Consider the following 27,355-nt stretch of genomic DNA (forward strand, 5'->3'; position numbering starts at 1 on the left):
ACCTCAGGGAGTGGCCAGTGTCAGATCAATAATAGGCATTCCATTCAATTTTTCTATTTAGACCTTTCGGTTCCACTGTGTCCAACAAATATATCCAGTGTTGTTCCTTTCGCCACAGAATGTTTTTAATGTCCCCCCCCCCCCCCCCCCCCCCTCTCTTACCCAATCTAAATTTTTTCAAACTTCCTTGAGTATTTGGATAGTATACTACATTAAAATGTCACAGCAGCACCACAAGGGTGGAAGATGCCACACACACAATGGTCACTATATGAAGAAAAGCAACTTTATACAGCACCACACAAGGGTCAAACACTTGTGTGGTGCTGAATAAAGTTGTTTTTATTGATTTCTGGCTGTGAAGATTTTTTGGTCCACTCTTTCTTCTTGGATTTCTGATCTGACAATATGTAGGGGTTTTTACTTTTGAGTTTGTTTTGGTTAATAAAAATCTAGACACCTCTTTTTACAGCATGCAAGTACATTTTCTGAGTGCAATCGTAATAACCATTGAAGTGACAACAATGTAAGCAAAGAATAGAACAAAAAAATACCAGATATAAACAACACAAAGATAACTCCGTTTGGACATATGGAATGTTGTATGAACTTCCCTGTGACTCGCACTTGTGGCAGCTCACAGAGTAAGAGTGTCTGAGGAAGAGAATCAGCTTACCTCACAAGAACAAAATACAAACACAAGTGGATGGATAATAATATAGTGTACAATATTAATCTAGGTGGATATCCAATTCAGAAGAACCTTATTTAAATATATGGGGGCTCATTTTCAAAGCACATAGTTACAAAGTTAGGTGGAGGGGCATTTTCAAAGAAACATCTATGTTTGGATTTGGATATCTTTGTAAAACGTCCAAATCCGGGGGCGGGGAAAACCGTATTTTCGAAAAAAGATGGACGTCCATCTTTCGTTTCGAAAATACCATCAGAGATGTCCAAATCCAAGGACATCCTTAAATTTGGACGCCCTAGACATGGACGTCTTTGACTTCCGGTGATTTTCGAATCCAAAGACGTCCATGTCAAAAACGTCCAAATGCAAGCCATTTGGACGTGGGAGGAGTCAGCATTTCTAGTGCACTGGTCCCCCTGACATGCCGGGACACCAACTGGGCACCCTAGGGGACACTGCAGTGGACTTTATAAAATGCTCCCAGGAGCATAGCTCCTTTACCTTGTGTGCTGAGCCCCATAAAAACCCACAACTGTACAGCACTACCATAGTGGAAACAAACAAAGCAGATCAGTGGAAATACAAACAAACTTTGACGGAATATCATCTAAAAAAATGATATTCCATCAATAAAAGTTTGTTTGTATTTGCACTGATCTGCTTTGTTTCCATCGTGGAGTTTGCGGATTGGCTGACTTGCTGTTTTCTTGCACTACTACCATAGCCCTTACGGATGAAGGGGGGCACCTATATGTGGGTACAGTGGGTTTGTGGTGAGTTTTGGTGAGCTTGCTGTTTCCTGCACAAATGTAATGGGTAGGGGGGTATGGGCCTGGGTCCGCCTGTCTGAAGTGCACTGCAGTACCCACGAAAACTGCTCCAGGGACCTTCATGCGCTGTCATGGACCTGAGTATGACATCTGAGGCTGACATAAAATATTTTTAAAGATTTTTTTGAGGGTGGGAGGGAGTTAGTGACCACTGGGGGGGGGGGGGGGACAGGAGGTCATCCCCGATTGCCTCCGTTGGTCATCTGGTCATTTCAGGCACCTTTTTTGTGCCTTATTTGTAAGAAAAACACGTCCGGGTGAAAACTTCCAAGTGTTCGTCATGGATGTCCTTGCTTTTTTCGATTATGGGTCAAAGACGTCCAAGTAATAAGCACACCCAAGTCCTGCCTTCACTACGCCTCTGACATGTCCCCTTGAAATTTGGACGTCCTTGCGATGGACTGCAGTTGGAGACGTCCAAAATCGGGTTACGATTATATCGATTTGGACGTCTCTGGGAGATGGATGTCCATCTTCCGATTTATGTTGAAAGATGGGCGTCCTGTTTCAAAAATGAGCCTGATAGTAACCTATGGAACTTTGTAAGTCTAAGTGCTTTGAAAATAAGCACCATGGACTTCTAATTAATGTAATAATAGCAAGAATCAATGTACAAGATTAGCATAAGTTCACTGCAATATTAAACCAGTAACAAAGAATCTTACATGTGCTCAATTATAGTAGATGCTGTGTAGAAACATCTAGCAAATATGTACCCCATGGTTGACCTTATGAAGAGTTAATAAACCAGTTCAACTCATTTTGGTATTTTGGAGCCATGAACAGTGAAGCTCCGAATCAGTATAAGATATAATATTGTTATGAAAGTTACCTTCGTTTTGACTGGATAAAAGAGGCCATATTTGGCTCCAAGATCCTTCAGATCTTGCCTTGTTGAAAGAAAAGATTTCCATTTCACTGCTGTAGGGCTGATAGATCCGGGACAATCATAATTTTGTGCCCTTGGTGTATGAGTGATGCTTTGCTTTTGGCAGCTAAAAGAATTTGTAAAGCCAGAGTATATTGAAGAATTTTAGCCACAATGGAGTGAGGATGTTTTGCCCCAGACTGCGGTCTTCAAGGTGTGCAAATGGCCTTCTCTAGCTCCAATTTTGAAGAAAAAATTCTATGCCCAAAAATTTAGGAAGCCAGCTGATTAGGAACGAGAGAGTATCCAAACTCTTCCGGTAAGCTGAGAATTCTTACGTTGCTGCTTCTACTATGATTCGCTAGGTCCTTGAGTAATTTAGTATTGAGAGACGTATTGGATTAAACTTGTGGTAGAGCCGCTTCTAATAGTGCTGTGCAGGAGGTAAGCTCTTCAGTGTTTTGTTGTGATGCCATTTTAGAATGAATTGATTCCAACTCCTGTCGCATGTCTCTAGATACGGCCAAATGGTTTTGCATGAGTTCTTTACTACGGAGCTCAGACATAATAGGATCCTCTGTATTAAGGTCTAGGCCCAGTGCTCCATTTTTCTCGGGCAATAGCATATTAGATTTGAGCCACTTAGATTATAAAAGGCATCTGACTTGGGTTTTTTTAGACAATTGAAGAATAAAAATATATAGCCATCGCAATCTGCACTGAAATTGTTTTTAGTGGGGGTAAGCGAATAATAAGTGAGAAAATTGGCAAGAGCATATTACTCATGCTGCCATCTCGGGAAAGCCCAAGATTGATAAGAACAGCCATACTGGGTTAGACCAATGCTCCATCTAGCCCAGTATCCTGCTTCCAATAGTGGCCATCCATGTCACAAGTAACTGGCAGAAACCCAAATAATAGCAATATTTCATGCTATCAATCCCAGGGCAAGCAGTGGCTTCCACATGTCTGTCTCAATAGCAGACTATGGACCTTTTCTCCAGGAACTTGTCCAAACCTTTTTAAATCCAGACACGATAACCGCTGTTACCACATTCTCTGGCAATGAATTCCAGAGCTTACTTATTCATTAAAAAATATTTCCTCCTATTTGTTTTGCTTGTTTCTGGTTGGTGGTTTGCGTTGTCCTCGGAGCAGCCGGTAAAATGATGCCCACCCCAGTTATTCTGCTGAAGGAAGGGACTGATACTTCCCAAGATGGACATAATGCACAAGTCTGGACTGGTCTATGGGACAACATGGAAATAAAACTAAAGCCACAGAAAGACTAGCAATAAGTAAGGGAACCATATGTCTCAGCTAAGCCCTTTACATTTCTTCAAAAAGTGTTTGCTCATTTAAATTTAAAATATCATCTTAAGTTTCCTTTTAGTATCCTGTTATAGGATCAAATTTGTGCCACAGAAGAGAGGCCCAAGTTCATGCTTCATGCAGATCCCTTTTTGTTTTCCCACAAGTAATGCTGACCTCTCTGTCGGACTAATGCAGTAAAATACACTCAGGCTTTGCACAGGGGTAGTGCGGCTTTAACACACAATTTTGTAAATGCAGAAAGGAGTTTTTCCATACAACCTAACCCTGCCCAAAGCCTTGCGTGCACAGCACATTTTTAAAAACGATAATAAGGCCATTTCACTATTCAGCACAGTGCACTGAAGTGCGCTTAAGAGTGAAAGCCAGAGTGCAACACTGGGACTTTTAACACCAAGTTATAGCAGGTACAAAGGACCTGCAACTTGGCTTTGGTGACCTGAGATGAAGTGCAGCACTTTGCCTCAGATCTCTGATACTTCTGGTCCCACACCCCCAAAACCAAGATATTCCTCCACAATATAAAAATTATGTCTGATAATTTTCTTTCCTTTAGTCACAGCAGATGAATCCAGGATTATGCAATTCGGATACCGTGGTCTTCGTGGGCATGCCTTTCGATGCGCTGGTGGATGGTACCACAGAATCTCCTGAAAGGAATGCCCCTGGCGATGCTGGAGTGGATTGTGGTGACCACAGATGCCAGTTTGGGTTGAGGTGCCCACTGTCTGGGCCGGACGGCCCCAGGGTACCTGGTCCACTGTGGAAGCGACGTTGTCGATAAACCTGCTGGAGTTACGGGCCATACACCTGGCCTTGCAGTCCTTCAAGGATCTGTGTTGGAGGCAGTTGGTCAGAGTGTTGTCCAACAATGCAACGGCGGTAGCTTATGTCAACAGGCAGGGGGGCACAAGGAGTGCCCCACTGGCGAAGAAGGCCTCTTCCCTTTGTCTTTGGGTGGAGAAGCACCTATCTCTCTTGTCAGCGGCGCACATAGCAGGGGTCTTGAATGTGGAAGCGGACTTCCTCAGCCGGAATCGGCTAGATCCAGGGGAGAGGGAACTCTCTCAACGAGCGTTCGATCAGATCACATTCCGATGGGGAATGCCGGTGATCGATCTGATGACACGCTTCTCAAATGCCAAGGTGCCACGCTTCTTCAGCAGGGGCAGAGAGGTCCACTCCGAGGGCATAGACGCACTTCTTCAGCCATGGCCGGAGGATCTCCTTTACATGTTTCCTCCGTGGCCCATGATAGAGCGCGTGATCGGGTGCATTGCTCGACATCCGTGTCCGGTTATTCTGGTGGCGCCGGACTGGCCCAGGTGCCCATGGTATTTGGATCTCATCCGTCTGCTAATCGACACACCTCTGCGATTGTTGGAACACAGCGATGTTCTGATTCAGGGTCCAATAGTAATGGACAACCCCGCTCCCTTTGGGCTTACGGCGTGGCTGTTGAGCGGTCACGCCTCTGGCGGAAGAGTTATCCCGACAAGGTGATTGCCACAGTGTTACAGGCATGGAAGCGGTCTATGTCGTCTACGTACGCAAGAGTATGGTGGACCTTTGTGTCTTGGTGTTCTGCAGCGGGTGCTTCGGCAGAGTCAGCACCGCTGTTGTCTTTCCTGGCATTTTTGCAGGAGGGGCTTGATAAAGCGCTTTCCTTGAGCACCCTGAAAGTGCAGGTGACAGCTCTGGCCTGTTTTAGAGGCTGCTTGGGCGGTTACTTTCTAGCAGCTAACCTGGATATGGTTAGGTTTTTGAGGGGTCAATCATATTAGGCCCCCGCGGACGCCGTTGCTTCCGGAATGGAATCTGAATCTCGTTCTCCGGGCGTTGCAGTAACCTCCTTTTGAGCCTCTGAGTCAGGTGTCCTTGAAGGATCTGACGTTGAAGGCAGTGTTTTTGGTAGCTATGGCCTCGGCTCAACGAGTGTCAGAGCTTCAGACGTTGTCATGCAGGGATCCCTTTCTCCGTTTTTCGGAGGCGGGAGTGTGCATCCGGATAGTTCCTTCCTTCTTACCGAAAGTGGTGACCTGTTTTCATCTGGGTCAGGCCTTGATGTTGCCGGTGTTTTGACGAGAGGCGTACCCAGTGAGTTCAGGGCCTTGCGTTGTTTGGACGTGAGGCGGATTCTTCTACAGTATTTGGAGGTCACGAATTCCTTCCGTCGTTTGGATCATTTGTTCTATTTGCGGGATGCAGTAAGGGGGCTATGACTTCTAAGGCCACGGTGGCCCATTGGCTTCGAGAGGCGATTAGTAAAGCATACTTGTCCATGGGAAAGGTCCCGCCTGTTTGCGTGTGGGCGCACTCTACTAGGGCTCAGGCTGCTTCCTTCGCGGAGGCTTGTTTGGTACCGTTGGAGGATATTTGCAGGGCAGCTACCTGGGCGTTCGTGCATACCTTTGCTAAGCATTACCGGTTGGATGTGGCGGCATGTCAGGACGCAGCCTTCGGGGCGTCAGTTTTAGCCTCGGGGTTACGTGGGACCCTCCCTACTTGAGGACTGCTTTGCTACATCACACAAGTCTCTGGATTGATCTGGGGACGGAATGGAAGGTAAAATTAGTTCTTACCTGATAAGTTTCTTTCCGTTAGTCCCTACTGATCAATCCTGAGGCCCGCCCTGTAATTGGTTGTTTGCTGTTCTTATTCTGGTTATGGGTGTTCCTTCTTGTGTTCAGGTTTTTCTTTTAGTCTAGGGGACAGTTAAAGAATAAGTTAACAGTTAAGAACGGGAATGGAAGAAATCTTTTATTCACCGTTACTTGTGATTTCCCTATTATGAGTTGATTCATCCAGGAGGGGCAGGAGAGTGTGTTATTGATTAACTAAGGGATTCAGGTATCGATCATACTGAGATTGAGCTGGCTGCACAGGTCCACATATAGCAATCTCGGAGTTCTCTCTGTCTCCATCTGGTGGTTGAGGGACATAACCCACAAGTCGCTGGATTGATCTGTAGGGACTAATGAAAAGAAAATTATCAGGTAAGAACTAAATTTACCTTTCTGTTGTCTGCTTTATGTTCTCTGTAAAAAAAAAAAAAAAAAAAAAACATGAACTTATGTTCTTATCAGTCTCGAAGCAGAACACCCACTTTTTACTTTATCATGCTTTACACCTTTGAAAACGTTGGCTTATTTTGGGCTGACCCAGTATGAAGGGGTGTAGTTCACAACAGCTAGCCAAAAATTTATTGTTAGTCTTCTAAACCTGTTTTACCTGAAGTTTGTTTGACCTCTATTTCTGTGTGTCATTCTAAGAGAATGTTGATGCTGATTTGAAATTTGTTGTAATGATAGGCAATTTGTGGTGCCATGTTGTTGTTTTTTTTTCCCCCTCTGAGCAAGGAGTTGCCTCTAAACTACTAATTTAACTATATTTCCTTGTCATCAACAGCAGATGAATCTATTAACTGATGGGTTGTATCTGCCTACCAGCAGGTGGAGATAGAGAACACTGAAAGCACATGGTGTTCCAGGACGCCCAACTCTCTCTGCCTTCAGTATATCTCTATCTCCCAGCAGGTGTGGACGTCGCTTCTCAGCTCCTGGAATTCTGCCTGGGGTGGCTCCTGTGCTTTGCCAGTAGAGCAGGGGGTGTTGTGGCTGGTGGTGCCCACTTTAAAGGCATTCTTGGTTTTCCCTGTCCCTGCCTTACCCCATTCCCCCTCCTCCCAGAGTTCCTCTGTGGCTGCCTGCCTCTAACTTTTCTCATAGTAAAAACAAAACAAAACAGAGAGAGGCTTTCTCCTGAGCTCCTGGTTCGGTGCAGCTTGACCGCAGCTTGTTTGACTCGGTCTCCTGAGGTGAGAGTGGTGCCCAGCTCCTTCAGGGATGTTCCTGCTGACAGCGCTCTGTGCGGGGTAAGTTTTGGCACGAAGGCGCCATTTTGTTTTCTGTATTTGATGGCTGCTGAAGGGGTTAAGCGCTGCTCCCACTGTGGGAAACGCAGATCAGCAGCGGGGCTTTGCAGCACCTGCTGCCTAGATGCTAATGCTGACACGAGCATGGCGGGCGGTGATTCTTTCCACCCGCCGGAGTTGGTAGCAGCCGCCATCTTGGATTCGCCGCGTGACTCGACCCTCGCGCTTGCGGAGGGGTCCGAGTGCAGGGGGACACCTCGTTTCGAGGTTTCTAGAGGAATTTTTGTCTCCACTTCCTCCAATGTGGGGGCGGATGTATTCCCTGAATTTGTGCTGCTGATGCATAAAGCTTTTATGTTAAAAAGAGCGCTGCCTGAGGCTCCTGACAATTCCTGTCGGTCTGGGTTGCCTCCGGTTCTTCATAGCCCAGCGTCTGCTGGAGACTTTATTTCTTCCCCCGAGCTTTTGGCTGACGCTAAGCTTAGATGAGTAAATACCCCGTCTGCGGGGGACTCTTCACTCTGGTCTAGTTTTGGGGAGTCTGAGGGGTCTGGCAGGCCCTCACGGACTGATGATCCAGATGAGGGTGGCTGCTTGCCACAGGAGTTGGATGGCCCTAAAGCGGGTTGGATTTTTCACCGCGACGAGGTGCCAGCTCTTATTTCTGATGCCTTACAGGCCCTTTGTATTGAAGATCCTGACGAGGGCGCTGCCTCTTTTATTAATCCTAGGATGACTAGCACTAAGAAGCCTTCTCGGGTCTTTTCCCGTGCATGCTTCCATCCAAGAGCTTATTTCAGCTCAATGTTCTGACCCTGAGGGTCCCTTCAAGGTGGCCAGGGCTATGTGTCACCTTTACCCTCTGAGGGAAAGTCAGTTGACCGTCTTTGGGATGCCTAAAGTGGATGCTGTGACTAAAAAGACTACTCTCCCGGTGGAGGGTGGGGTCGGTTTAAAAGATATGCAGGACCGGCGGCTGGAATCCGCGCTGAAGCGATCCTTTGATATCTCGGGCCTTTCCTTACGGGCAGCTATTTGCAGTTCCTATGCTGCCTGGGCCTGCCTTTCCTGGTTGCAGCAGGCGGTTGAGCAGCCTTCCGATGGAGCGGGTTCCCTCGCTGAGGTCGGCCCGCGTATGGAGTCTGCCCTGTCTTTTTTGGCTGATGCCCTTTATGATCTGGTCAGAGCTTCGGCTAAGCAGATGTCTGTGGTGGTTTCTGCCCGCCGCCTTATTGGCTCTGGCATTGTGCGGCTGACATGGCCTCTAAACAAAGGCTGGTGAGGTTACCCTTTCGGGGCCTTCTTTTATTTAGGGAGGATTTGGAGAAGATTTGTTAAGGACCTAGGGGACTCTAAGTCCCAACGGTTGCCTGAGGATAGGCCTCTTCCAGGCCACGTTTTTGAGAAGCTCGCAGATATCGCCCGGGGTGTTCTGCGGGGTTTGATCAACGTACCCGTTTCCAGCAGAGGAACTTCTTTCGTTCGGACAAACGTGCGGTGTCGGCGTCCGGGCAACGCCCAGGAGTTCAGAGGCGTCCTCCACAATGATGAGGCGCCGGTCCATTCGTCGGTTCCCACAGTAGGGGGTCGTCTCTCCCTCTTTTTCAAGGAGTGGACCAAGATTACTTCGGATGAGTGGGGCCTAGACCTGATCCGAGAAGGTTACCGGCTAGAATGTGCCGTCCCAGTAAGAGACGCATTTTTGGAGTCCCGATGCGGCACTGCTGTCAAGCGGGCGGCAGTATATGAGACCTTGCAGGTGTTTGCTGAAGCTCAGAGCGGTGGTTCCAGTTCCTCCCACCGAACGCAGCTGCGGTCGCTACTCCATCTATTTTATGGTGCCTTGAAAAGTTCAGACCTATCCTCGACTTATGCAGAGTCAACGAGGTCTTAGGAGTGTGACACTTCCGCATGGAAACCCTGCGCTCCATCATTGTGGCAGTACAGCCAGGAGAGTTTCTCACATCTTTGGACCTCAGGATAGCGTACTTGCATATTCCCATCTGTCCGCCGCATCAGCGGTTTTGAGCCAACATTTCCAGTTTCGCACCTTGCCTTTCGGCCTGGCGACTGCCCCTCTGATTTTTTCCAAGGTCATGGTGGTAGTGGCTGCCTTTCTCAGGCGAGAGGGTATTAGAGTTCACCCTTATCTTGACGACTGGCTCATCAGAGCGGATTTGGCAGATAGTCGACTTGCCACAGCCAGAGTTGTTACAGTCCTTCAGACTCTGGGCTGGGTAGTAAATATGCCCAAAAGTCACCTGCCCCCCTCTCAGTCTCTCGAGTATTTGGGGGTCCGGTTCGACATGGCTTCGGGGTACGTTTTTCTTCCCGACAGCAGGCGGCTCAAGCTTCAGTACTACTACTATTTAGCATTTCTATAGCGCTACAAGGCATACGCAGCGCTGCACAAACATAGAAGACAGTCCCTGCTCAAAGAGCTTACGATCTAATAGACAAAAAATAAAGTAATCAAATCAATTAATGTGAACGGGAAGGAAGAGAGGAGGGTAGGTGGAGGCGAGTGGTTACGAGTCAAAAGCAATGTTAAAGAGGTGGGCTTTCAGTCTAGATTTAAAGGTGGCCAAGGATGGGGCAAGACGTAGGGGCTCAGGAAGTTTATTCCAGGCATAGGGTGCAGCGAGACAGAAGGCGCGAAGTCTGGAGTTGGCAGTAGTGGAGAAGGGAACAGATAAGAAGGATTTATCCATGGAGCGGAGTGCACGGGAAGGGGTGTAGGGAAGGACGAGTGTGGAGAGATACTGGGGAGCAGCAGAGTGAATACATTTATAGGTTAGTAGAAGAAGTTTGAACAGGATGCGAAAACGGATAGGGAGCCAGTGAAGGGTCTTGAGGAGAGGGGTAGTATGAGTAAAGCGACCCTGGTGGAAGATGAGACGGGCAGCAGAGTTTGAACTGACTGGAGAGGGGAGAGGTGACTAAGTGGGAGGCCAGCAAGAAGCAGATTGCAGTAGTCTAAACGAGAGGTGACAAGGGTGTGGATGAGGGTTTTGGTAGAGTGCTCGGAAAGAAAGGGGCGGATTTTACGGATGTTGTAAGAAAGAAACGACAGGTCTTGGCAATCTGCTGGATATGAGCAGAGAAGGAGAGAGAAGAGTCAAAGATGACCCCAAGGTTTCGAGCTGAGGAGACAGGGAGAATGAGAGAGCCATCAACAGAAATAGAAAACGGGGGGAGCAGGGAGGTGGGTTTGGGGGGGGGGGGAAATGAGAAGCTCAGTTTTGGTCATATTTAATTTCAGGTGGCGTTGAGACATCCAGACAGCAATGTCAGACAAGCACGCTGAAACTTTGGTTTGGATGCAAGGTGAGATAGGGGTAGAAAGGTAGATTTGGGAGTCATCAGCATAGAGATGGTAGGAAAAGCCATGGGATGAGATTAATGATGAACCAAGGGAAGAAGTGTAGATAGAAAAGAGGAAGGGACCAAGAACAGAACCCTGAGGTACGCCGACAGGCAGAGGGATAGAAGTAGAAGAGGATCCACCAGAGTGAACACTAAAGGTGCGGAGGGAGAGGTAGGAAGAGAACCAGGAAAGGACAGAGCCCTGGAATCCAAGTGAGGACAGGGTATCGAGAAGTATGCTGTGATCGACAGTGTCAAAAGCAGCGGAAAGATCAAGAAGAATGAGGATGGAATATTGACCTCTGGATTTAGCCAGTAATAGGTCATTGGAGACTTTAGTAAGCGCAGTTTCGGTTGAGTGGAGAGGGCGAAAACCAGATTGTAGTGGGTCAAGAATAGCATGTGAGGAGAGAAAATCAAGGCAGCGGCGGTGAACAGCACGCTCAAGTAATTTGGAGAGAAAAGGAAGGAGGGAGATGGGTCGATAATTAGAGGGACAAGTAGGGTCGAGTGAAGGCTTCTTAAGGAGAGGTGTGACCACAGCATGTTTAAAGGCAGCAGGGACAGTCGCAGTGGAAAGTGAGAGGTTGAGAATGTGACAGATAAAAGGAATAAGAGCAGGAGAGATGGCATTAAGGAGGTGGGTGGGAATGGGATCAGAGGAACAGGTGGTACATTTTGAGGAAGAAAGGAGAAGTGTAGTTTCCTCAATAGTAACTTCAGGAAAGGAGGAAAGGGAATGAGGGGAAGGAGAGAGAGGGAAACGGACTAGTGGAGGGGAGAGGTGGTGAGGTAGAGAAAGCAAGGTTTATCTTTTGAACCTTGTTGTGAAAGAATTCAGCAAGGGTCTGAGGTGATAATGAAGGGGGAGTTGGGGTAGGGGGCACCTTGAGGAGAGAGTTCAATGTGGTGAAGAGAAGTCGAGGATTTAGAGCCAAGAGAGTTGGTCAGTTGGATATAATAATCCTGTTTGGCACGTAAAAGAGCAGATTGGAAGGAGGTCAGCATGAACTTAAAGTGTAAGAAATCAGCAAGGGCCCGAGATTTCCGCCAGAGGCGTTCGGCGGAGCGGGTACAGGAACGTAGGTAGCGGATATTAGAAGTCAGCCAAGGTTGGGGTTTTGTACGCCTTACAGGGCGGGTCATCAAAGGTGCAAGAGTGTCTAAGGCAGAGGATAGAGTATTGTTGTAAGAAGAAACAGCCTCGTTGACAGACGTGGATGGTGCCACAGTAGAGAGGAGGTTTGAGACATGGGAGGATAGAGATGAAGGGTCAATATCGTGAAGATTCCTAGATAAATTAGATAAGTTAGGACGGGACTGGGAGGGAGGAGATTTAAGTGTGAAAGTTATAAGATGGTGATCAGAGGAGGGAAGATCAGAGGCAAGGAAACTAGAGGGTGAACAGTTGGAGGAGAAGATGAGATCAAGACAGTGACCATTTTGATGAGTGGGGGAGGTGGAGCATAGTTGGAGATTAAAGGAGGACGTTAAAGCGAGTAACTTGGAAATATAAGAGTTGGAAGGATCATTAGCAGGAATATTAAAGTCACCAAGGATGAGAGAGGGGGAGGAAGGATCATGGAAGAAGGCAAGCCAGGCGTCAGTCACTGAGAGAAGATGAAAGGGACTTATGAGGGGGACGATAAATGACCGCTATTCGAAGAGGCAGAGGAGAGAAAAGGCGGATAGAGTGGATAGGAAAAACAGTGAGATTGAGGTGGAAGAAGGGTTTGAAATCTGGAGGAGGGAGAGAGAAGTAGTCCAACATCGCCCCCACGGCCAGCAGGGCGAGGAGTATGTGAAAATAGATAACCGCCATGGCACAGGGCTGCGACTGAAGCAGAGTCATCAGGGCAGAGCCAGGTTTCTGTTATGGCGAGCAGATGGAGGTGACGTGAGATAAAGAGGTCCTGGATATAGGGGAGTTTGTTACAGATAGAGCAGGCATTCCATAGGGCGCAAGAGAAGGGCAGAGAAGAGGAGGGGAGTAGAGGAATAGAGATGAGGTTAGAGAGGTCACGGTCAGGTCAGGTCCACCTGCTCCTGCGGATGCCTTGCCCTCGAGCTTGGGACTTTGTTCAGCTCCTGGGATCGATGACGGCCACCATAGAGGTGGTTCCCTGGGCGAGAGCTCACATGAGACCGCTGCAGCTTGCTCTACTTCAGCAATGGTCTCCAATTTCCCAGGAATACCAACACAGACTACAGTGGCTTCCTGCGGCCCAGCGCAGTATGGATTGGTGGCTTTCCGACAGCAGGCTGCGGCAGGGGATGCCACTGGCTCTTCCTTTTTGGTGTCTGGTGATAATGGATGCCAGCCTTTCGGGCTGGGGAGCTCATTGCCGGGGAAGCTATGCTTAGGGTCAGTGGACAGCTGTGAAAGCGGGGTGGTCCATCAATCGCTTGGAACTGAGAGCGATATCCTAGACTCTTATGGCCTTCCAAAAGACTCTGAAGGGGCTTGCGGTCCGGGTCCTGTCAAACAACACTAGTAGTAGTGGTGGCCTACATAAATTGTCAGGGCGGCACTCCGTGCAGGGCCCTGGCCGCGGAGGCTGCTCAGATTTGCCACTGGGCCGAGCTCCACCTGCAACTTATGTCAGCAGTTCACATAGCACGTCAGAGCAATGTGCAAGCCGATTTTCTCAGCAGGCATCAAATCGACCCGGCGTAATGGGAACTGGCAGCAGAAGTTTTTCTTCAGATTTGTGCCAAATGGGGGACACCCGGAATGGATCTAATGGCATCAAGTGCAAACGCAAGTCCCTCGCTTTTTCAGCAGAAGGAGATATCCTCACTCGGTGGGGTTGGATGCACTGGCTCAACCCTGGTCCTCGGGCCTCCTGTATGTGTTCCCTCCTTGGCCCTTGATAGGGCGAGTCCTCCTTCGGATTCGACTACACCGGGGATTGGTGATTCTTATCGATGCGGACTGGCCAAGGCATCCGTGGTATGAGGATCTCCGTCGGGTGATGGTGGAGGCTCCATTTCATTTGCCTCTGGTGCTGAACCTGTTGGTTCAAGGTCCGGTGTCTATGGAGGATCCCTGCCGATTTGGTCTTATGGCCTGGCTCTTGAGAGGGCGCAATTGAGAGACAAGGGCTATTCTAACAAGGTCATTTCCACTCTCTTGCAGCCCCGCAAGCGGTTCACCTCCGCAGCTTATGCTCGGATCTGGCGCAAGTTGGCTGTGGTTCTGGATTTTCTTGTTTTGGTCATTAATAAAAATATTGAAACATAGGAGCGTCCTTAGGCTCCAAAGAGGAGAGGACAAGGGAGTGCTATCCCCTGGATCTATCAAGTCACACATGGATCCATTGACCTTCCAGACAACAGGGTGCCTACTGGTAGTTTTCATTTTTCACTTACCCATGTTCACCACAGGGGCATATCCACAAATGTTTGCACCTCCTTCCTCTCTCCACCCCAAAAATGTAGTCCTGCTAGACCCCACAGTACTCCTCCCAGGTACAGAGCCGCCCTCATATTCTCCTCATGGGTTCCAAATGGGTTTTCCCTTTGCTCACACCCCATTGATTGAATGCTGACAGCCACGTCTGGCACACTGATATAATCTCTTTGGGCACCCCTCATACATGCATATTGGTTCTTGTAGATAAGATAACAAGTACTCAGGTAAGATGCATGTTAATCTCTCTCCCAAATCTTTTTTTTTTTTTTTTAACTTAGTCCTCAATTCTAAAATGACTATTTTATAAGAAAATTAACCTTCAACTTGTCATTTCACTTTGATAGTCCTTCCCGGTCTAGGTACTCTGTTGCCCGAACCCCACCCCCTTGCTTTTTATCTCATCACTTTATCGCATGTTAATTATAACTAAAGAAATCATTTAATTTTTATCAAATTTTTGAAATTATTATTTTTTAAATCCAAATAGAGATCAAAAGCCTTTTCTGCAAGTTATTGGAGAGTAGAAAGAAGAGTAGAAAATAGTAATCTTTTTCGTACGATCTTGCAAAGATGTAAGGAAAGTATTAATCTAGTGTTCTTATTTCTCCACAGCGGAGGATGTTATTAAAGAAATTGAAGAGTACGAGGGGTTGCAATCTCTTCGTCTAGAGGGAAATACTGTGGGAGTTGAAGCAGCTAAGGTCATTGCGAAGGCCCTGGAGAGGAAACCAGATTTGAAGGTAAGAGTTGGCACAACTAAGCTTAAGTGATGCTATCGATTCTCCGAGGACAAGCAGGCTGCTTGTTCTCACTGATGGGTTGACGTCCTCGGCAGCCCCCTCCATCGGAAAGTTTACTAGCAAAGGCCTTTGCTAGTCCTCGCGCGCCCATGCGCACCGCGCATGCGCGGTCGTCTTCCCGCCCGAAACCGGCTCGAGCCGGCCAGTCTTCTTTCGTCCGTGCTCGGTACGGTCGTGTTACGCCGTTCGTGCCCCAGAGAGTCGACCTCGCACGTCCTTTTCGACGTGTTTTTTCCTTGTTTTTCTTTAAAAAAGTTCGGGAAGCGCTCCGGAAGTGTTCCGGAAGACCCTTTCGGGTTTTCTGCCCTTCCCGTAATTTTCACAGCTTTTGCCCCGTAAGTTTTCTTTCGTTGTCGGGGTAGGCCTAGTTTGGCCTCGGTCGAGATTTTTCTCCCTTTAAATTTTGGTGCTTCAATTTTCGCCATTTCGGCCTTTGATTTCGCCGGCGTGATTTTTCCGCCCATGACATCGAAGCCTTCCAGCGGCTTCAAGAAGTGCACCCAGTGCGCCCGGGTAATCTCGCTCACTGATAGGCACTCGGCGTGTCTTCAGTGTCTAGGGGCCCAGCACCGCCCTCAGAACTGCAGTCTGTGTTCCCTGTTACAAAGGCGGACTCAGGTAGCGAGATTAGCCCAGTGGAACGTTTTGTTCTCGGGCTCTTCGTCGACATCGGCACCGGAGGCATCGAGTGCATCGACGTCGTCAGCGTCCGGACCATCTTCCTTGGCTGCCGCTCCATCGACTGCATCGAGGCATCGGACCTCTGCATCGGCGCCGAGGCATCGGGCGACTGCATCGACGTCGGTGGTACCGAGACTTCGTCTGCTGATGTCGTCGGACGGAGGTGCATCGTCAGGAGTGCAGGTGAGGGCTGTCCATTCCCCTGCTGGTGGCGATGAGCCTTCGGGTGGGTCTCCTCCTACCCTGAGGGCTCCTGCGGTACAGCCCCCCCGGGATCGACCCTCTTCGGTCTCGGCCCCGAGGAAGCGACGGATGGATTCTACGTCCTCCTCGTCGGTGCCGGGGAGCTCCGGTGACATGCTTCGGAAGAAGTCGAAGAAGCATCGACACCGGTCTCCTCCCCGTGTCGGCACCGAGAGCTCTGGGTCGCCGAGGGATTCGGCACCCAGCAGGCATCGGCACCGAGAGGACCGCTCACCCTCTGTTCAGGAGGTGTCGATGCGCTCCACTCTGGACAGCCCGGAACAGCCTCCTCGCCCGGAACAGGTTCTGACGTCGACGCCTGCATCGACCTCTCAGCCTTTTTCTGCAGCCACTCTGAACGAGAGCCTCCGGGCCGTTCTCCCAGAGATTCTGGGAGAGCTGTTGCGCCCTACCCCTCCGGTACCGGCGGTGCTTGCGCCTCCGGTACCGTCGAGCGTGGCGCCGGCTGGTCCATCGCCCAGGTTGAGGTCCCCGACGTCGGTACCGCGTGCGGTGCCGACCGCGGCCACCTCCCAGGAAGGCTCCCCGACTACGTCGGCGGAGGGAGCTTCGCCGATGCGGGCGAGGGAGTCTACCTCTCGACGCCTCCATCGTGGACGTGGCTCCACGGAGTCGAGCCGGGCGAGGTTGCAGACACAGGTCCGTGAACTTGTGTCTGACACCGAGGGTGAGGCCTCGTGGGAGGACGAAGAAGACCCCAGATATTTCTCTGACGAGGAGTCTGGGGGTCTTCCTTCTGATCCCACTCCCTCTCCTGAAAGGCAGCTTTCTCCTCCTGAGAGTCTGTCTTTCGCTTCCTTTGTCCGGGAGATGTCTACGGCCATCCCCTTCCCGGTGGTTGTGGAGGACGAGCCCAGGGCTGAAATGTTTGAGCTCCTGGACTATCCTTCTCCACCTAAGGAAGCGTCCACTGTTCCCTTGCATCATGTCCTGAAAAAGACATTGCTTGCGAACTGGACCAAGCCATTAAGTAATCCCCACATTCCCAAGAAGATCGAGTCCCAGTACCGGATCCATGGGGACCCAGAGCTGATGCGCACTCAGTTGCCTCACGACTCTGGAGTTGTGGATTTGGCCCTAAAGAAGGCTAAGAGTTCTAGGGAGCATGCTTCGGCGCCCCCGGGCAAAGACCCTAGAACCTTAGACTCCTTTGGGAGGAAGGCCTACCATTCTTCTATGCTCGTGGCCAAGATCCAGTCTTACCAGCTCTACACGAGCATACACATGCGGAACAATGTGCGGCAGTTGGCGGGCTTGGTTGATGCTCTTCCCCATGAGCAAGCCAAGCCTTTTCAGGAGGTGGTCAGGCAGCTGAAGGCGTGCAGAAAATTCCTGGCCAGAGGAGTTTGACACTTTTGATGTTGCGTCCAGGGCCACTGCTCAAGGTGTGGTGATGCGCAGGCTCTCATGGCTGCGTGCCGCCGACCTGGAGAATAGAATCCAGCAGCGGATTGCGGACTCGCCTTGCCGTGCGGACAACATTTTTGGGGAAAAAGTCGAGCAGGTGGTAGAGTCTCTCCACCAGCGGGACACCGCATTCGACAAGTTCTCCCGCCGGCAGCCTTCAGCATCTACCTCTACAGGTAGAAGATTTTTCAGGGGAAGGAAGACTGGTCCCTATGCTTCTGGTAAGCGTAGGTACAATCCTCCTTCCCGACAGCCTGCGGCCCAGGCTAAGCCCCAGCGCGCTCGCTCTCGTCAGCAGCGTGCGCCTCAGCAAGGCCCCGCGGCTCCCCAGCAAAAGCAAGGGGCGAGCTTTTGACTGGCTCCAGCAGAGCATAGCCGACATCCAAGTGTCAGTGCCGGGCGACCTGCCAGTCGGAGGGAGGTTGAAAGCTTTTCACCAAAGGTGGCCTCTCATAACCTCCGATCAGTGGGTTCTGCAAATAGTCCGGCAAGGATACACCCTCAATTTGGCCTCAAAACCTCCAAATTGTCCACCGGGAGCTCAGTCTTACAGCTTCCAGCACAAGCAGGTACTTGCAGAGGAACTCTCCGCCCTTCTCAGCGCCAATGCGGTCGAGCCCGTGCCATCCGGGCAGGAAGGGCTGGGATTCTATTCCAGGTACTTCCTTGTGGAAAAGAAAACAGGGGGGATGCGTCCCATCCTAGACCTAAGGGCCCTGAACAAATATCTCGTAAAAGAAAAGTTCAGGATGCTTTCCCTGGGCACCCTCCTCCCCATGATTCAGCAAAACGATTGGCTATGCTCTCTGGACTTGAAGGATGCCTACACTCACATCCCGATACTGCCAGCTCACAGACAGTATCTGCGATTTCAGCTGGGCACACGCCACTTCCAGTACTGTGTGCTACCCTTTGGGCTCGCCTCTGCGCCCAGGGTGTTCACAAAGTGCTTGGCTGTAGTAGCAGCGGCACTTCGCAGGCTGGGGGTGCACGTGTTCCCATATCTCGACGATTGGCTGGTGAAGAACACATCCGAGGCAGGAGCCCTGCAGTCCATGCAGATGACTATTCGCCTCCTGGAGCTACTGGGGTTTGTGATAAATTATCCAAAGTCCCATCTTCTCCCAGTGCAGAAACTCGAATTCATAGGCGCTCTGCTGGATTCTCGGACGGCTCGCGCCTATCTCCCAGAGACGAGGGCCAACAACTTGTTGTCCCTCGTCTCGCGGGTGCGAGCGTCCCAGCAGATCACAGCTCGGCAGATGTTGAGATTGCTGGGCCACATGGCCTCCACAGTTCATGTGACTCCCATGGCCCGCCTTCACATGAGATCTGCTCAATGGACCCTAGCCTCCCAGTGGTATCAGGCCGCCGGGGGTCTAGAGGACGTGATCCACCTGTCCACGAGTTTTCTCAAATCCCTATATTGGTGGACGATTTGCTCCAATTTGACTCTGGGACGTCCCTTCCAAATTCCTCAGCCACAAAAGGTGCTGACCACGGATGCGTCCCTCCTGGGATGGGGAGCTCATGTCGATGGGCTTCACACCCAAGGAAGCTGGTCCCTCCAGGAACGCGATCTGCAGATCAATCTTCTGGAGTTACGAGCGATCTGGAACGCTCTGAAGGCTTTCAGAGATCGGCTGTCCCACCAAATTATCCAAATTCAGACAGACAACCAGGTTGCCATGTACTATGTCAACAAGCAGGGGGGCACCGGATCTCGCCCCCTGTGTCAGGAAGCCGTCAGCATGTGGCTCTGGGCTCGCCGTCACGGCATGGGGCTCCAAGCCACATATCTGGCAGGCGTAAACAACAGTCTGGCCGACAGGTTGAGCAGGATTATGCAACCTCACGAGTGGTCGCTCAATTCCCGTGTGGTACGACAGATCTTCCAGGTGTGGGGCACCCCCTTGGTAGATCTCTTCGCATCTCGAGTGAACCACAAAGTCCCTCAGTTCTGTTCCAGGCTTCAGGCCCACGGCAGACTGGCATCGGATGCCTTCCTCCTGGACTGGGGGGAGGGTCTGCTGTATGCTTATCCTCCCATACCTCTGGTGGGGAAGACTTTGTTGAAACTCAAGCAAGACCGAGGCACCATGATTCTGATTGCTCCTTTTTGGCCGCGTCAGATCTGGTTCCCTCTTCTTCTGGAGTTGTCCTCTGAAGAACCGTGGAGATTGGAGTGTTTTCCGACCCTCATCACACAGGACGAAGGGGCACTTCTGCATCCCAGCCTCCAGTCGCTGGCTCTTACGGCCTGGATGTTGAGGGCGTAGACTTTGCCTCTTTGGGTCTGTCAGAGGGTGTCTCCCGCATCTTGCTTGCTTCCAGGAAAGATTCCACTAAGAGAAGTTACTTCTTCCATTGGAGGAGGTTTGCCGTGTGGTGTGACAGCAAGGCCCTAGATCCTCGCTCTTGTCCTACACAGACCCTGCTTGAATACCTTCTGCACTTGTCTGAGTCTGGTCTCAAGACCAACTCTGTAAGGGTTCACCTTAGTGCAATCGGTGCTTACCATTACCATGTGGAAGGTAAGCCGATCTCAGGACAGCCTTTAGTTGTTCGCTTCATGAGAGGCTTGCTGTTGTCAAAGCCCCCTGTCAAGCCTCCTACAGTGTCATGGGATCTCAATGTCGTTCTCACCCAGCTGATGAAACCTCCTTTCGAGCCACTGAATTCCTGCCATCTGAAGTACTTGACTTGGAAGGTCATTTTCTTGGTGGCAGTTACTTCAGCTCGTAGAGTCAGTGAGCTTCAGGCCCTGGTAGCCCAGGCCCCTTACACCAAATTTCATCATAACAGAGTAGTCCTCCGCACTCACCCTAAGTTCTTGCCAAAGGTCGTGTCGGAGTTCCATCTAAACCAGTCAATTGTCTTGCCAACATTCTTTCCCCGTCCTCATTCCTGCCCTGCTGAACGTCAGCTGCACACATTGGACTGCAAGAGAGCATTGGCCTTCTACCTGGAGCGGACACAGCCCCACAGACAGTCCGCCCAATTGTTTGTTTCTTTTGATCCCAATAGGAGGGGAGTGGCTGTAGGGAAACGCACCATATCCAATTGGCTAGCAGATTGCATTTCCTTCACTTACTCCCAGGCGGGGCTGGCTCTTGAGGGTCATGTCACGGCTCATAATGTTAGAGCCATGGCTGCGTCGGTAGCCCACTTGAAGTCAGCCTCTATTGAAGAAATTTGCAAAGCTGCGACGTGGTCATCTGTCCACACATTCACATCTCATTACTGCCTGCAGCAGGATACCCGACGCGACAGTCGGTTCGGGCAGTCAGTTCTTCAGAACCTGTTTGGGCTTTAGGATCCAACTCCACCCCCCGAGGGCCCTGTTTGTTCTGTTCCAGGCTGCACTCTCAGTTAGTTGGTAAATTTTTTAGGTCAATTTCAGTTATGTCCTCGCCGTTGCGAGGCCCAATTGGCCATGGTTGTTGTTTTGAGTGAGCCTGGGGGCTAGGGATACCCCATCAGTGAGAACAAGCAGCCTGCTTGTCCTCGGAGAAAGCGAATGCTACATACCTGTAGAAGGTATTCTCCGAGGACAGCAGGCTGATTGTTCTCACAAACCCGCCCGCCTCCCCTTTGGGGTTGAGTCTTCCCTTGAAGTGTATTGTCTTGCTACATACTGGACTGGCCGGCTCGAGCCGGTTTCGGGCGGGAAGACGACTGCGCGGTGCGCATGGGCGCGCGAGGACTAGCAAAGGCCTTTGCTAGTAAACTTTCCGATGGAGGGGGCTGCCGAGGACGTCAACCCATCAGTGAGAACAATCAGCCTGCTGTCCTCAGAGAATACCTTCTACAGGTATGTAGCATTCGCTTTATCGTGCGCTGAATGCGTAAAAGGCCATGGGAATTGAATGAGCTTCTTTGCATTTGCCGCACTGCTAATCAATATCATTGCTTTGTAAAAGGAGCCTTGAGTTTCTAATCTTGAAGGTGGCGGGTGGAAATTGAGTGGTATTTGGAAGGTGGACCAGGTATGATGACTGGCAAAACAAGGCTACATTTCTGCAGCGATTTGTAAAGTGTTTACTTCATTAGCAGTATTGGAATAAGAAATCTTTTTTTGAAACCTGATTTATTTTACAAGTGTTCTTGAGTAAATCTGTTCAGTTGTCTGACTGCTGATTTTTGACGTATTTTTATTGATTGTATTTATTTAAATCCATATTCCAAACTGACTCAAAATGTTAGGCTAGGGCCTGTAGCTTCTTTTAGAATGATGCCTGAAGGCAGTAAGTTGATTTTTATTTAGTTTTATGAAGGTATTGGAGGAGGAGCGCACTTTGAATGTAGTTAAAACTGGTGTGTCAAGAATCAACCTTACAGAAAAGTAAAGGGGAAACAAGTACATAAATTTAACAAAAATATCAAAACAGTTCTCTTAAGTGGCAAGTCTTATAACTGGGTGTCTTATTGTAGGTGCCCTGATGCTGTACATGGAGTGCCTGTTTTATAGCGGCATCTGGGCGTCCAGATTCTGTTATAGTATATACCCAGTATCTGCATGCTTTAAATTTTGAGCATTTGCGGTTACACAAGCCTTTGAGCTGATGTAACTGAGAATGCGTAACTTAGTGTTCTATAAGTTGCATGCATAACTATGAGATGCCTATGTGTATGCCTCCCCCCTTGCATTTGCATGCTATAGCACTTAGGTCCCTATGATCATTTCCCCATGCAGTTCCGAAACAGCGCCCTAAAAATAGCACCATAACAGCGCGGGGAATTAACTCCCCAATGATCAACACTAATAATATACAAATTTAAGCGTGTTATTAGCTTTGCTCATCAGGCACAATCCTCCCTCACTAGTTTGACAGGTCTGGGCTGTCAAAAGCCCAGACCTGTCAAACACAGGGGCTAGAGGTCTGTGAGACCCTCAACCCCCCCTCCCCAAAAAGCAAGGCCCTGGTGGCCTAGTGCCCCCCCCCCCCCCCAAGCCCTCGGGACAGCAGAACGGTAGACTGGAGGTCCGGTGGTTCTCCAACCCCCTAACTCCCCCACTCCCCCCAAAAATATACCTGGCATTTTGAAGGCAGCGCAAGAAAGAGGAGGGAGTGCTACTCCAATAGTGAGGTACGAGGGAGGGGCAGGCAGCTTTGCCACTAGACCACCAAGGAGGGTGGTGGGGTTGCATCTTCTCCTTCACAAACCTTTCCCACCTTGTGTATCCCTCCTTTGAATTAAATTTTTGGTTCTGTCCTCTTAGATTAATATTTTTCCCATTGTATCCTTTTATGTCTCTTCCCTTTTCCAATTTGATTTAGTTAATGATTGATTATAAACTGAAAAAAAAAATAATTAAATAAAATTGAAATCTGAACTGTGCTTCCCCAAAGTCAGAATGGTGCAGCCAGGATGCTAAGGAAGGTGCAATGGTCATACCTATTAATTTCCTTTCTTTTAGTCTGGCTGTACCATTCTGAGGCACCCCCCCCCCCCCCCCCCCCCCCCCCCCGGGAAGACTTTGGTTTATGGGTCTCTTTCTAGTGATGGTAATAAAAAAAAGTGACATTTATTATGGGTGTAGTGTAGAGGCTTTCCGCTGCTTTGGCACAAGCATACTGGAGTTTTTCACAGAGCACCAGCCCATTATACCAGTGGTGTCACTAGGAAATGTGAATTTTTCTCTACCTCCATCTGCCAGTAGGAAGGAGATACAACCCAATAGTCAAGATGATGCACTCAGACTAAAGAAAAGAAAATTAACAGGTATGACTAAATTTCACCTGCAATTCCTTAATGTGGAATACTGGGGAGCCTTGTAAACTGCTTTCAGAATGAAACCTACCTATGGAGGGTTGGAGATGAACATTTGATCCTGTGCCTTTTGTTAAATCTGTTTTGTGTACTGCAGGTCTGCTCATAAAAAGTACATAGTTATGTTTTTGTCTTTGTAGAAATGTTATTGGAATGACATGTTCACTGGGAGGCTGAGGTCTGAGATACCACCAGCTCTGGTAAGTGACTAGCACGTGGGGAGCAAAGGAAATGAAACTGTAGACTTGAACTAATGTGTATTACTGATCAAATATACTACTTTAGCAGTAAATAGGGAAACATATTAATGGATGAAGTGGGTTTACAGATATGGGGATATTTTTCCGTGACCTTTGTACTTTTAAGTGGCCTTAATGGACTGCTTCTTGGTCTTTAAATTCTAGCAAGGAACTGGTAGATCACCAGAAGGTAGTGTCTTAAAAAAAAAAATCTTCAGCTGCTTATCAAGCTGCTCCTCTGTCTATGCTGGAAGAAAGAAAAGAAGAAATAAACATGAGGAATGAAAGCAACATTATGGAGGTTGTTGGGGTGGGGGAGGGGAGACAAGCTGAAGAAAGGAAGATACTATGGGTTGGCCGAGGGACATTTGAAGCATTCCTTGCTTTTTGTTACTTTAGTAGCTCTAGTGTCTTTCAAAGTGTTAATTTGTAGAACATAAAAAAGGTTGCCTGTATTCATAATCCCTCCCTTGTATTGTGAGACAGATTTCTCTGGGAGAAGCACTAATCACTGCTGGGGCTCAGCTGCTGGAGTTGGATCTAAGTGATAATGCCTTTGGTCCAGATGGTGTGCGTGGCTTTGAAGCACTGCTGAAGAGTTCAGCATGTTATACCCTACAAGAACTCAGACTCAACAACTGTGGGATGGGCATTGGTGGAGGCAAGGTAATTAGGAGTCAACCTACTTCCTCTGTGGTGGAGAGGCTGGATTAGGACACACTGCTTGCTATGGATAATGTTTTTTCTGTAAGGTGGTGTTTCCTTTTCCTTTGTCCCACATTGGGCTCTGATTTACTGAGTAAGATATGGAGCATTTCTCTTTCTCCCTAGTCCCTGTTTTGAAAACACAGCATATATATTCAATATCTCTCTATATAAAAGGCACCACCAACGTTCTAAATGAAGCCTCCAGCCGGAAGTGTGAAGCGGTGTAGATATCCGGTTTCCCCATGAGTGTCTGCCCCGCCCTCGCTCTCTCTGTAACACAGCTCCTGAGTCCTGACAAATATAAACAGTGAAGGAAAACACAGCAGGAATCCTGTATAATTACCAAACACTGCTCTCCGAAACTGGGAGGGAGGGGGGAGAGAGGGGAGGGGGGAGACTCTCACTCTCTCTCTGTCACACACACACACTCGCACATTTACTCTCTCTCAAACGTGCACACTCTGATAAAAACCTTGCTAGCGCCCGTTTCATTTGCATCAGAAACGGGCCTTTTTTTACTAGTGACTTAATACTTTTGGATGGATGTAATTTAACAATTTTTCTTTTATCTTTCTGATTTTCCTGCCTGTCTGTGTGGGGGGTGATTAGATCCTAGCGGATTCTTTGACAGTATGTCACAAGAAGTCCAGTGCCATTGGCAAGCCAATGACTCTGAAAGTGTTCGTCGCTGGGAGAAACCGCCTGGAGAATGATGGTGCCACAGCACTGGCTGAAGCATTTAAGGTAAGTTTACACCACTTGCAGTTATAATCAACTTTTCTGGATTTTTGTATAGTGAATTGACAAAGAAACCAGATTTTTATAGTACTACTATGATATATACCTGATCAATTTTTTTTTTAATATTCTAGGACCTTTAGGTGTTACACTTGACTCATCTCTTACTATGGGCAATCATGTTAGTAAACTGAGTAGAGGAGTGGCCTAGTGGTTAGGGTGGTGGACTTTGGTCCTGAGGAACTGAGTTCGATTCCCACTTCAGGCACACGCAGCTCCTTGTGACTCTGGGCAAGTCACTTAACCCTCCATTGCCCCATGTAAGCCGCATTGAGCCTGCCATGAGTGGGAAAGCGCGGGGTACAAATGTAACAAAAAAAAAAAAAAGACAGTTTTCTACAAATTAGAAGTTAAGACATTTGAAGGACTTAACTGCTGATGATTTTCGAATGGTTGTGTAGAGCACCATAGTGTCATGTTTCGATTACTGTAATAGCTTATTGATAGGCATCCCTAAGCGTTGTTTGAAATCATTAGAAGTCACTCAAAATGCTGTGGCACGTGTGATCACAGGGCTATCTAGGTATCTCTCTATATAAAAAGCAACACCAACGTTCTATGAAGCCTCCAGCCGGAAGTGTGAAGGGGGCGAGATATCCGGTTTCCCTATGAGTGTCTGCCCCGCCCTCTCTGTAACACAGTCAGTGAAGGAAAACAGCAGAGCACGAAATCAAATCGCTGGCTCTGTAACAGTGAAGGACTCAGAGGGGGGACGGGAGGGGAGAGAGGCCAGAGGGCAGGGACACACACACTCCCACATGCACACAGAAGAAAACATTGCTATCCCCCGTTTCATTTGCATCAGAAACGGGGCTTTTTTACTAGTGATCATATAAAACCGACCCTTTAACGCTACACTGGTTGTCTGTTGAATATCGAATTTGTTATAAAATCTTAATGCTAATATTTAAAGTATTGACTAATAAGATTTCCCCAGTTGTTTCTACTTTTTTGCACCTTCATCAACCTACCTGTTTGCTATGGTTTTCAGTAGCTAACCTGTTAGATGTACTTTCCTATAAGGTAATATACACTTTAAAGAATACTGGTCTGCTATATTTTATATTGCAGGTCCAATGCTCTGTAATGCTTTGCCTCCAAATATTCGTGCCGTAAGAGATTTAAAAGATTTTAAGATTGCTTTAAGGACTGTTTTATTTCAGGAAGCTTTCCAGTTGGTCTGATTATTGTTCAAGAACATTGATGATCGCCATCACGGTACTATGTAAGCCACATTGAGCCTGCAAGTAGGTGGGGAAATGTGGGATACAAATGCAACAAACAAATAAATAAATAATCAGGCCAATATTCTCACAATTGGGTAACACAATGCTGCGTTGTCTCGGTCTGGAGCTTATATCAGTGGCGTTCCTGGGGGGGGGGGTGCGGTCCGTCCCGGGTGCACGCCGCTGGGTGGGGGGGTGCCATGCGCCTGTCGGCTCCGCTTGTTCCGTGCTCTCTCTGCCCCGGAACAGGTTACTTCCTGTTCCGGGGCAGAGGGAGCACGGAACAAGCGGAGCCGACAGGCGCGCGCGCGCCCCCCCCCCCCCCCCCCCCAGCAGGTAAAAATGCACCCGGGGGGGGGGGGGTCGTTTCGCTGGGGGTGGGGGGCACATCGGCGATCCGCCCCGGGTGTCAGCCACCCTAGGAACGCCACTGGCTTATATCAAGCTTTTAAACGGAGGTCTTTTGGAGCAAGACATGCTTCAGTGCGCATGCGTGAGTGTGGGATCAACAGTCTCTTTTTTTTTTTTTTTTTTTTCTGCGGTAAGGAGAGGGCGTAGTTTTCTTTCCCTCCTCACAGCTGCAAGTTCGGTTCTTTACAGAGTTGTTTTTTTTTTTGTGTTCATTCTTGGAGTGTTTTCTTTATTTGGGTTATTTTACTTCCTGTTCCATTTTTCTTCTTTTTTCCTTGCTTTTTCTTCTTTACTGCGGCTCTGTAGGCTGCATTTAGGCCTTGGCTCCGGTGGGGTTTTTCCTTTTATTTTTATTTTTTTCCTTCGATTTATTCCGGTGCTCTATCAAGGCCCTCTCATTTTTCGGTTTTAAGCTGCTTTTGGGTGTGATATCATACCCCTTGTATAACTGAGCTCTGTTTCTTCAGATTCTAGCCAGAACTTGGTTAGTTGGAGTGGCTCGTATAGGACACTTTTTAAGCACCTTCCGAGGCCTTGACTTTGGCATTGGTATCTTGTGTTGGCGTCAGTGTCGCTGGTTGCATTGGCCTGCCTTGCCGGTGGACACTATGTGAGTCCCATGGGCCGTTCATGATCGGCATTGGCTGGGAGTTTTGTGGCTTTGCCT

The 27,355-nt window shown here is 48.9% G+C and overlaps 1 protein-coding gene across 5 annotated transcripts in view; it reads left to right on the top strand.

Annotated features, from left to right (window-relative positions):
• Positions 1-27,355, top strand: part of RANGAP1 (Ran GTPase activating protein 1) — a 179,960-nt gene that overhangs the window by 18,243 nt on the left and 134,362 nt on the right. For all 5 annotated transcript variants that reach the window (XM_030210516.1, XM_030210500.1, XM_030210526.1 and 2 more), the window contains 4 exons: positions 14,992-15,119; positions 23,447-23,506; positions 24,032-24,211; positions 24,863-24,997. In XM_030210516.1, coding sequence (XP_030066376.1) covers positions 14,992-15,119; positions 23,447-23,506; positions 24,032-24,211; positions 24,863-24,997 — 503 coding nt within the window. The remainder of the gene's footprint in view (positions 1-14,991; positions 15,120-23,446; positions 23,507-24,031; positions 24,212-24,862; positions 24,998-27,355) is intronic.

Source organism: Microcaecilia unicolor, chromosome 1 (assembly GCF_901765095.1).
Source record: "Microcaecilia unicolor chromosome 1, aMicUni1.1, whole genome shotgun sequence".
Taxonomy (NCBI): domain Eukaryota; kingdom Metazoa; phylum Chordata; class Amphibia; order Gymnophiona; family Siphonopidae; genus Microcaecilia; species Microcaecilia unicolor.